General features: G+C 42.9%; 1 protein-coding gene across 1 annotated transcript in view; it reads left to right on the top strand.

Annotated features, from left to right (window-relative positions):
- arhgef40 (Rho guanine nucleotide exchange factor (GEF) 40) overlaps positions 1-12,169 on the top strand; it is a gene marked incomplete at both ends in the record, with an annotated part of 135,414 nt that overhangs the window by 47,744 nt on the left and 75,501 nt on the right. Inside the window, 1 exon segment of the mRNA XM_080742275.1 lies at positions 4,644-4,795. Coding sequence (XP_080598401.1) covers positions 4,644-4,795 — 152 coding nt within the window.

The following is a 12,169-nucleotide window of genomic DNA, read 5'->3' as shown; positions in this document are numbered from 1 at the left end:
TCACAGTGATGTGAACATCAGGGTACTCCATACAGTATATGGGCATAAATGGGATTTGGTTCCCCTGTCATTCCAGGGATCTCCATACAGTATCTCCATACATGGGCATAAAAGGGATTTGTTCCCCTGGCAAATATGGGCATAAAAGGGACAGTCTGTCTGTCTGGGTAACGCTTGTCTTTTTTGTTGATTGACTCTCACGCTCTGACAGCACGCTCTGACATCACTGTGATGTGGGAACCAAATCCTTTATATTGCCATATATGGAGATCCCTTTGATGCCAGGGGAACCAAATCCCTTTATGCCCATATATGAAGATCCCTGTGAACCAAATCTCTTTGGCCAGATGATGGCCAAGACATGGCGCGACCCAGCCCGTTAGGGCAAGGTCGCTTGTCGCCCTGAGGCGTCTTACTGGTATTACCCCTTTTCTATACAATTTAGTCGTTATGCCAATCGTTTCCTCTCCACACATTTCTGTGTGTTGTTGTATCCTACTGGCTCACCTGACAAACTACAAACTGAACCAAATGGACCCTTACGGCTCTGTAACTCTGAAAGTTTGATTGATTGAAGACTTTATTAGAAGTTTCCATAGAAAAAAGTACAGTTTCATGACGGTACAGTTCACTGGTACAAGCCATTGAACCATTGAAGTATCTCATATAACATTGAATGACAGACATATAGAACACAGTACTATGCAGTAGATATAGTCAGGAGAAAATAAAATAAATAAACAGAGACTAAAAAACTGTGCAAAAAAAGATATACAGTACAAAGAAGGGTCATGGGAGGGTAAAGCCTCGTACACACTGAGGGCGAATTGGCGAATAGCGAATTAGCGTATTATTCGCCTTTTGTTTAAAACCTTATAAAGTCAATGGAAGCATCCACACCAAACGCGAATTTCGAAAAAGCGAAAAGGCGTCTGTTTTTTATTCGCCCTTGTGTCGAATTAAGCGAACGTTCAAAGGCGAATTCCTCTCTCTCTCTGTATCAAAGTAAGCTCACTCTACCCTATTTCAAGAGAGAGAGAGAGAATGGTGGAGGGACCTTCACGTTACATTGAGGCCGAGGGGAACAGTGTCGTTCTCCTTTTCCGTGTCTCATCTGCGTGGCTGCTTGGAAAAAGTAGCCTATTCGAATGTCTTACCGGTAAAAGCATGGTTTATGTGTTTGTTATTGTAGGCTACTTTATATCTGCAAAAAGACTAATGTTTAAAAATAAATCGCTGGGTATAGCCTACAATAGGATCCGAAATGAGTCGATTAGAAGGAAAGTACTGGAAATTCGACTCAAGTACAAATACCTACAAGTACAGGCTACTCAAGTAAATGTAGGCTACTTTTAGTTACTTTACACTGACTTTCTTTTTTTACAGACCGAAATCCTTTTATTTCCGAGAGACCCAACCATTTAATCATTATTAAAACCCTCTTTCATGCTCACTGCAGCCGTGCAGCGTGCGCTGTTAACTGATTGACAGGCAGAAGAAGGCTACCAAGGAATCTATAATATTAAGATCGAAACAAAAGCCAGAGATTAAAAGGAATACTTTTAGGCTATTTTCTAACTACAGAGAGGTAAGTCATGGTTTAACTTGTACGCGGTCGCGGCTGCTATCTCATCATCCTGGCAGCAGGCTACGCATCATCACGCATGCATTACGCACGCACCAATATCTTTTACCCCTGCTGTTAAACTGATCCTAGACCAGCATTATCATCTCACTGTTACACAGCCATTCATCTCGCTGCCTCACGGCTAACAGACCATGATCCTAGGTCAGGCCAGCCTAAACACAGCACACACGTTAAACAGAACTCCAGTAGCCTAGTTCGTTCCTTATAGCGCACGCCAGCGCGCGCACACACACACATTGATTGATTGCTTTACAGTTTGCATAAAAAAGCAGAAAGTACACACACAATACGGGTCCTCTTGGGTCCTCTCGGGTAATACACATAATGATTGACAGCCCCGTATTCCGAGGGTGATGCGGCCATTCCGACCCGGCTATGATAAAACACTGACCGACCCTGTCTACTCTGCCCCCGGCCGGAGCTGAGGGGAGGGGGAACGGAGAACGCGTGTTGTCACTTGTCTCTTCTGTTCTTTTTCTTATTTAATAGGCTAACAACCACGGCCAGGTCTCATCATCACTTGAGGATATAGTTTCCATTGTTTTATTTGTTTCCCTGTCTCCGTTCTCCTCTCTCCTCTCCTCTATCTCCTTTCTTCTCCTTTCTCCTGTGGCTATGCAGGCAGATATCGCCCCCTCGTTTTTAGGCGAATTAAACGAATATTATACGCATATTCGCGTCGCTTTTTGGTGTGTATGGAAAAGGGCGAATGGCGAATTCTTCGCCTTTTTGGTTCGCTTATTCACGTCGCTTTCGCTAATTCGCCGGTGTGGACAGAGCTTAAGGCTAGGCTAGGTTTGTTATTGCCAGTTGCGAACGGCTGCCACCTGGTTTGTTTTTGTATTTGTCGATTTTGACGTCGATGTAGTTTTTTTGGGCAGATCTAACTAGAGTGTACGAATGAAACCAAATGGACCCTTACGGGTCTGTAACTCTGGGAGTGCACAAAATTGGAACCAAATGGACCCATAAGGGTGTGGTGACAAATATTCAGGCCGAGATTTACTTCCTTGGCCCGCTGTTGCGCACAGATACACGGAAGAGCTCCCAAGGTGCCATGCTGTAAGAAAAAGGCTCCTTTTGTTTGTCCTGTTTTAGTGCGTATATTTGAGCTAAAACAGCAAATAAACATTGAGCGTAGTCTTGGCAACCGCTGCTCCAACAAACAGCTGCTGCTACAGTGGAAGTTTGTTTATCCCTGTCGTTATGGTTACGCGTAATGAGCGCTGATTTAAAACGGTAATTCAATGAGCCGCCCCAAGAGACGATAATAACAGACACCTGCCAGCTAATTGGAAGCGAGTAATCTCCATGGCCATTGGTCTAGCCTTGATAAAACGTTGAACGTCGTTGTTGTCGGGCAGAAAAACCTGGTATCTCCAATCTCCATATTTCAACATGTCATGTTTTGCTTTCATGAGACAATGCCCTATTTCATCATACTACTGTAGTGTCACCCACAAATAATAATACAAAAGTGCCGTGAGCTTGTAGATCTGCTATTTACTATTTATTTTTTTGTCTTTGAACACGTTTTCAATCCAGCAGAGATACAATTTGTATAGAAAAGATTACCAATAATATACAGTACGTCACGTCACACTTTTGCCCCTACTCTTATCTCTGCCACAGTTGTCCCTATCCATGCCAAACTTTGCACACACACTCCTTGGCTGACAAATCACAACCCCCGCCCTTGATTTCTCGGGCCAATTTTTGCAAAAACATTTTTGGACACTGCTCCGAAAAGCGGTACACAGTATGTCTAAAGTCATGTCATCAACATGGATCTGTCCCATTTCCCATATTCCCTCCTGATTGGCTACCATTGCCTTCTAAAGTCTGTGTATGCAACGTGACGGTCGCTTATCTCCCGATTAGGGAGTCTTACTGGTGTTTAGAGTTAAGGTCAGGGTTAATGGCAGGAGTAGATAAAGAACATGTCTGACCCTGTTTGTCCAATGCTACACTGAGCTGCTTGTCTCCGGAGGGAAATTATGTGAACGGCCTAAATTCCTGCTCATGGGAAATGACAATAATGGCTCTTCACCGAGGGAATAGCCCACATACAGTACAGTACATGCACACAGAAATAACCACAGCACCCCTCCCTCCCTCCCTCTCCAACCCAGATTTGGCTCAAACAAAGGGTTAATTATGTTCTCTGCTAGCTAAGCCGCAAAAATGTGGAATGTCCTACCGATGGCCTTAAATCCCTACCCTCCTTTAAAACCGCTCTGAAAAGTCACTTACAGGCGGCTGCTACTCAAAACTGGTAAAAAAAAAAGACAAAGCCTATCCTTACCTCCCCCCAGAGTTGTTTTTGACAGCAAATTTTGATTTAGTTTTAGTCATAGTCTTTTGAATAAAATGTAATTTAGTTTTAGTCATAATTTAGTCACCTGAAAAGTATTAGTTTAATTTTAGTTGACTACATATCATATGATTTTAGGTGACTAAATCTACAGTTGATTTAGTCAACTGAAATGTATTTTGGCAGGCCTTGATGGCATCGTAATGACAGATTTTACACTTGGTTGTGTGCTGAAAATAGCAGATCTACAAGCTCACAACGCGCCGCAGCGTGACGCGTTGTGATCTATTAGATCTGCTATTTTCAGCACGCAACAATGTGGGAGCAACATACATAAAATGACTCTCTTCTTCCCTAGTCCCTCCCTAACGTTTTAGTTAGTTTATTTTGTTGATGAAATTGTCAATATATTTAGTCTTAGTTTTAGTCATCACAGCTTAGTTTTGATTTAGCATACTTTTACCCCTTTTTTCTCATTTAATTGAGAAAAAAGGGACCCCAATTTAAACAAACCTAAAAGCTTTCTTGGGGTGTTTATTCTTTTAGTTGACCTTGTATCAGTGAACTGTAACTGTCCTGTACCTTTTCCTATGCAAACTTCTAATAAAGTATTCAATCAATCAATCAATCAATCAATCAATCAATCAATCAATCAATCAATCAATCTCTCTCCCGTCGCAGGCTGTGCCCCTGAGCATCGACAAGCACCGGCAGCTGATGATGAGCGTCCTGGCTGACCAACGGCTGACCGAGCTGCAGCGGAGGGGCGGAGCCTGGCTGGCGGGATTGACCAATAGCGTGTCTGGACTGGCACAGAAGTCCCCAGACTGCAGGTACTTAAAGCAGGATTATGAGTTTTTTTGGAGCGGCGCTAACCCGCTCCTACATCTGACTTTGTCCGTATGTCCCTCCGTATATCCCGCAAAGCTTAGCATTGGCCAATCTTTGCGGTATGTTTTGGCTCGTATGTACACCAATCACAACCAAGGACATCAATTTCATATATAGTAGCATAATGAAATTAACTTTTTTTTTTTTTTTGAAACTTTTTTTTGTATTTGTCTGGTAGAACAGTGGTTCTCAACCTTTTCAGGCCGCGACCCCCAAAATATTCATATTTTAACTGGGGACCCCCTCAGTTCACCCTGACGAGCACATTAAGTTAATCATCTGGGGACCCCCCAAAATATGTTGGGGACCCCCCTGGGTTTAGATCCTGTGTCCAACGTAGGTTGGACACAACCTTTGACACGATGCTGTTATGTTTCTGGTTAGACAGACACACATTTTGACCCGCAGGTAAAAATGATATTTCTCCCCTGGGTTCTTATGAGCTCAAATGGTACAAATGTCAGCTCTTGTGCAGGAGATCCGGGTTCCAAACCAGTGGTAGAACAGGAACGTAGAACAAGAAAGTTACAAGCCATGTTTCCATAAACATATTCGAATTAGGGAAGCGAATTATCAGAAATGTGCATTAAGACAAAGCGAATTCAGCCTGTTTCCATTAAACTAATGAAATGCAATTCTTGGGAGATCCTGCCTGGGTCCGTCTGACCGACCTGCTGTAAATACTTCCCACGGGCTTGCACACAGTGCACAGAGCTGGGATGGGGCTGATTTTTATTCAGACAGAATCCGAAACGCACGCAACACGGTGTGATAACAAAGGTTCACTCCGTGTGTAACAACCGGTTTAATTAAGCGGCGGGGGAAAGTGTTATAGGAGGTCGATATGGACCAGAACGTCATAATTTATTTGCATTTATTGTCTGACCCGTTTCCATTCACAAATGCGCATTTAGTTTATTCGATAAAGACCTCAAAATCCACCTCCTCCAAGCGGATAAAAGTTTTTGCGGGTAATGAAAGTTTATTCGAATTTTGAAGTGTTTCCATAAAACATTTAAGTGAAAAAGGCTTAATGTGTATTAAGAGGCTTTGGATGGAAACGCCACTACAGTTAAGTTACAGTTACATTAGCTCATTTACTGTGCATAATACGTCAGCCAACTGGTGTCCTATGAGCTAATGTGTGTGTCCTTGTTACAGTATTTCCTACTAGCATCTATTTTCATAGTGGGATACTATAGTTCCCCCGGGGATACATGGACCAGTCTAGTGCAGTGTTTCTCAAACGTTCACATTTTTTAAGGTCTCCCCTTAGCTCTGGCAGTGTACAAATGGAACCGGGTTCATTTGGTTCCATTTGTACACAGCCAGAGTTACAGACTTGTATAGGGTCAATTTATAGGGAGAGTGTTTTCTGCTGGTGATTCAGTCCGAGTGTATCAAAGGGTGCGTTCGTAAATGCGCCCCGTTTGTGGTTAGGGTTAGGGGTTAGGGTTAGGTTTAGGCATAGTTTTACTGAGGTTAAGGTTGGGGTTAGGGTTAGGTTTAGGCATAGTTTTACTGAGGTTAGGGTTAGGATTAGGGTTAGGTTTAGGCACTCACTACACTAAGCACACACCCGGTGTGCATTTCCGAACGCACCCTTTGATACACTCGGACTGAAACACCAGAGGAAAACACCATCCCCAATTTATACCCCCTTAAAGGAACACTTTAGCCCCTTTTCGACTGCAGCTTTAGCACTACACCACACCACACCACACCACACCACACCACACCACGTAAAAATATCTCCATTTTCCATTACACAAAAGTACCCCTATCGGTAAGAAACAAATTGACCCTTTTAACTGTAATAATAATACAATATAAATTGGTATTAGAACTATCCTAAATTATAATACACTATAATGGATTATAATTGTGATTATAATACACTATAAAGTATTAATGTATTACTATGATACTTACAGTATAATACACTATACTAGATTATAATAGTGGTTATAACACAATATAATCTATTATCATGTATTACAACTATATCCTGGTGGTCTAAATGAAAAGTCAGTCAGTGATCAGTCATTATGAAGTGTTTGGCCCTGTTTGGCCCAGCTCAGAACTACTCTGGATTGGATACTTTTTAGTACCACGTTTAGTACCACTTTCACACCACTCTACCCAGGTCCTTATAGTGGAAAACCTGGCACAAGTGGGCGGTGTGGTGTGGAGTGAAGTGGTGTGGTGTTGGGCCAGTGGAAAAGGGGCTTTTGAGAACCACTGGTCTAGTGAGAAGTTGGGAACACAACATAAATCTGTGATTTAGCTCCCCAAACAATCCTGCTGAGTCTCGGGGGGTTCATGACTGTTGACGTTCGGGAACCCTTGTTCTACAGAGCACTGTTTCCCAAACGGCGGGTCGGGACCCACCGTTGGAATCAGGGACCAGGCACTAGACTGGTTCCGCTCCTACCTTAGTGAGAGAAGCTTCTCAGTGGTCATTGGGAAGGCCTCATCCTCCCAGGCCCCCCTCTCCTCGGGTGTCCCCCAGGGCTCAATTCTAGGTCCACTGTTGTTTTCCATTTACATGCTCCCACTTGGTCACATAATACGTAAATACAATATCCATTTTCATTGTTATGCAGACGATACACAGTTATACATCCCCCTCAAGCCCGGTAACACCAACAATATGACCCGCATCCTCACTTGTCTCTCAGAGATTAAGTGTTGGATGTCCCAGAACTCTCTTCAGCTCAACCAGACAAAAACAGAGATCATTTTATTTGGCCCACCTCATTACACCATCCCTTTCCAGTCACATCTAGGCGATCTGTCGAACAATATCAAAACATCTGCCCGCAACCTAGGTGTAATGTTTGACTCTGATCTATCTTTTAAAGTGCCGGTAACAAAAGTTGTACAGTCGTGTTTCTTTCAATTAAGAAACATTTCTAAAATTAAGTCATTTTTATCTTTTGCGGATCTAGAAAAAGTTATCCATGCTTTTATTTCGTCACGTCTCGACTACTGTAACTCGTTATACTCCGGACTCCCTAAAAAAGTAATCTCCCGTCTACAGCTTGTGCAAAACTCGGCAGCTAGACTCCTGACCAATACTAGGAGACATGAGCACATCACACCGATACTTGCCGCCCTTCACTGGCTACCGGTGGATTTTAGAGTTGATTTTAAAATTTTATTGCTTACTTTTAAAGCCCTGCATGGCCTGGCTCCCAGCTACATCTCCGACATGCTGGAGCCTTATAGGCCGACACGCACCCTGAGATCCGCAGGCAGAGCATTATTAGTAGTTCCCCCAACGAACCTCGTCACTATGGGTGATCGGGCTTTCGCGGCCCGGGCCCCAAAACTTTGGAACAACCTGCCTGTGGACTTAAGGCTTGCCCAGTCAGTGACTTCTTTTAAGACACTCCTGAAAACGCACTTATACACCAAGGCCTTTCCTAGACTTTAGCACTTGCACCTTGCACTTTTTGTAACTGTGTTACATTGTTATATCTATATGTCTACGTCTGGATTTGCCTTCATTTTTAATTCTATTTTTATATTTTTCATTTTATATTTTATACCTTATTTTACACTCTATTTTATATAAGCATCCTAATTGATTGTGTTATCTCTACAAATGTTTTTATTTTTTGTTCCATGACAATGTAAAGCACTTTGTAAACACTGTTTTAGAAAAGCGCTTTATAAATAAAGTTTATTATTATTATTATTATTATTATACTGTATGTGGGCCACGGACACATTTTTAGGGGTCCCTTCATTTTTTTCCCCCCTACAACTGTTTGTTTTTAATTATTACCTGTAAGACTACTTAATCGGGAGAGAAGCAACCGTCAGGTCGCATGCAACCTCATGGTTGCGCTAGAAGAGGGGCATGTGAGAAATCAGGGGCGGAGATTGTGGTTTGCCAGCCAAGGAGTGTGTGTGCAAAGTTTGGCATGGATAGGGGCAACGGAGGCGGAGATAAGAGTAGGGCCAAAAGTGTGACGTGATGTGACGGACAGACAGACAGACAGACAGACAGACGGACAGCCGGTGGAGGTTTTGATAGTAACAGTAATAGTAATTATTATTTCAAAACGTAAAAGAAAAGAAATCCCCCAAAAGTTTTTTTTTCCCCCAAGTAATGTCATTAATAATTAAAAGAATTAGAAAACAAATGTTCAAGAAATCGTGAAAATAGCCGGTCTACAAGCGTTGTGAGCTTGTAGATCGGATATTTTTACTAGTTTGGCTCCTGGGCAAACGTCTTCATTTCTCTTAGGACAAAAACAATGTTATTTTAGATCATGGCAGCAGGATTAATTTTTTTAATCCTGCTGCCATGATCTAAAATAAATGTGTTTTCTACTTGGAAAGTAGCAGAGCTGCCTTGGATCTTTTCTAAGTTCCCCACATCATCCTTGCACATCTTTTGATACAATGGAATGGAACTAGATGTTTTGTCCTAATATCTATATACCCTCTCCAAAGAGCACCTGTCTACACTACAGTGTATTACTGCATTACCCACGGACCCACGTAGCGCTTCTTCTACTTTTATGTCTTCATTTCTCTGTTGGGTCTGGAGCTAAAACATGTTTGGGAACCACTGTGCCATAGAGTAAGGAGGGTCAGTGAGGCCAGGCTGGGTGTGGTGGTGATGCCTCCCCTCAAAGGGAATGCTGCAACGAGTCACAAAGATGACATTGTGCTTGTAGTCTCTGTCAGGGGCAGTGTTGGGCAGTAACGAATTACTAATAATATATTACTGTAATATTATTACTTTATCCAGTAACGAGTAGTGTAAGGTATTACTCTGTTAAAAACGGTAATATATAACGCTTTACTCCGCCCAAAAAACACCTCGTTACTATATTACTCGTGCCTCGCTGGCCGGAGAGGAGAGCACTCAGAGCAGCGCATGCAGCTGCTTAATTGACGGTCGTTAACTTCTTTTGATGTTCTCTGAGAGCCTAGGTCAACTTGACAGAGTTGCGCAGCGAGTTGTAGATTGTGTCGCAACACACACACACACACACACACACACACACACACACACACACACACACACACACACACACACACACACACACACACTGAAGAGAGAGAGAGAGAGAGAGAGAGAGAGAGAGAGAGAGTGAGAGACACACACTGAAGAGAGAGAGAGAGAGAGAGAGAGAGAGAGAGAGAGAGAGAGAGACGGTCAGTGAGCCCCTCCTCTTCTCATTTACACACAACGACACACAGGGAGAAGTAGTTTCTCTTCATCTCCGTGGTGCTGGATTGTTTTTCAATTTACAGATACTCCTAATAAAGTAGGCTGCTTTCTGATTAGGCCTATATCCTTTATTCTGAGTTAAAGACCATACAGAGCCTAGGGTCAAAATTACTGACAGTTTTAAATGTCTGGTAAATGCACTGATCACAGCTGTCAAATAAAGCTTGTTTGGCTGATTGGAGACTTATTTTTCCAATAAATTGGATTCTGTTCTAAAAGGAGCTGGCTAAACAGATTGTGTCATTGTACCCTACATCTCTTTTCTTTTGCGGGGTAAAAAAAAAGAAAAAAGTAATATAACTTAATATATTATATATTACTCTTGATTCCAAGTAATAAGTAATATAATATTATTACTTTTTCCAAGGAGTAATAAGTAATATGTAACGATTACTCTCCTAAGTAATATTGCCCAACACTGGTCAGGGGCGTCACAAGGGAGGGGGGGGAGTGGGACTGAGTTACCAGGGCCCAAGGTGGAGCAGCCACATGTTATACTTTAGCTATTGAAAAATAGCAGATATACAAGCTCACAGCGCGGCACCGAGTGCCGCGCTGCAAGCTTGTAGATCTGCTATTTTTCAAAAGTCGTGAAAATGTGTGCAAATCTTTGAATATGTGTATTTTTTAAGCGAACATTGTAACTCAACATGTAACTAAAATTTTGCTTCTGGGAGGTCCCTGGAACTAAATATTTGGAGATGCAGGTCCGTGGCAAAATACATATCATTTTGGGGGTCCTTCACATGAAAAGGTTTTGAGCACCACTGACATAGAAACATAGGTTTTTAAAAAAAAAACCTTAGAAGGATTTGAAATATTCAAAGAATAGCAGATCTACAAGCTTGCAGGGTGGCACTTGGTGCTGCGCTGTGAGCTTGTTTATCTGCTATTTTTCAGAGACAGAAGAGTTAAAGCAAAAAATAATGCGTTCCCAGTCTAAATGGGTTAAACCCCCTCCCCCTATGAAGAACATTCATGGGGGGCCCCCTCAGTGAATCCTTGTACCCAGGGACCAGAATTTGGTGCGACACCCCTGCTCTCTGTGCCGGAGTCCTCTCGCTGCCGGATGAACTTTGAGATTCTTGACCCAGATCTGTCTGCGTTTCTGTCTGTGTCAGGAGGCTGAGGGAGTGCTGAAATCCTACTTGAGTACAGGAAATGGACCCAGAGACCAAACACAGCTGTGCTGTTGCTCGTGTTTGTATTTCGTGAGCCTCAATGCAAATCTCAAAGCAACATATTTGGGATAATTTGTTCAGACATGACAGTGGTATCTGAGGTCACATTAGCTGCACTGACGCTCTGACAGACCCGTCGCTAAATGACTAGACCGAGAGTTCTCAGCCCCTACCAGCGCTCAACTTGAGTCAAAATAAACTAAACTACTTCACTACTCACCAAACCAAAGGTAGTTCTTGTGTGGTTGAAAGTCTATTCTCCGCGGTGGGAAACCTCTCAGCACCCCACCCACTCTGTAAAATACATTATTTTTGTCATGAAATAAAACGCACCCAAAACGGTTCACAACCCGGAAATAAGCTGCAGTCGAGTTGGATGCATTTTATTTCATGAAAAAAAAGGGTTAGAGAATAGACTTTCAACAACGCAAAACTTTGGTTTGGTGAGTAGTGAAGTAGTTTATTTTATTGTATTTATTTAGCGACGGGTCTGTCGGAGCGTCAGTGCAGATGACGATCTGGACCAGAGCTAAGGTCACATATAGTATAGAGCTTTTTGCATAGAAGCGTCTCAGTTGGACGGTGGACCCTACCCTTTTTTATGCCTCTCCCGGTGACAGTCGGTTGTCTGTCCATCCATATATGTTCATCTGTAAGTCCGTCCGTCCGTCCGTCCGTCCGTCCGTCCGTCCGTCCGTCCGTCCGTCCGTCCGTCCGTCCCAACCTTGTGAATGTGATATCTCAGGAATGCCTTGTGGGAATGTCATGACATTTGGCACAGACATCCACTTGGACTCTAGGACGAACTAATTAGTAGCCAGTGGTCAATGGTCAAGGTGACGGTGGCCTCATGCAGGGGTGTCACACCAAATTCTGGGCCC

Source organism: Nannobrachium achirus, assembly GCF_963921795.1.
Source record: "Nannobrachium achirus genome assembly, chromosome: 14".
NCBI classification, from domain to species: Eukaryota; Metazoa; Chordata; class Actinopteri; order Myctophiformes; family Myctophidae; genus Nannobrachium; species Nannobrachium achirus.
The sequence above is the reverse complement of the archived record's forward strand: the minus strand, read 5'-3'. Positions and strand labels throughout refer to the sequence as shown.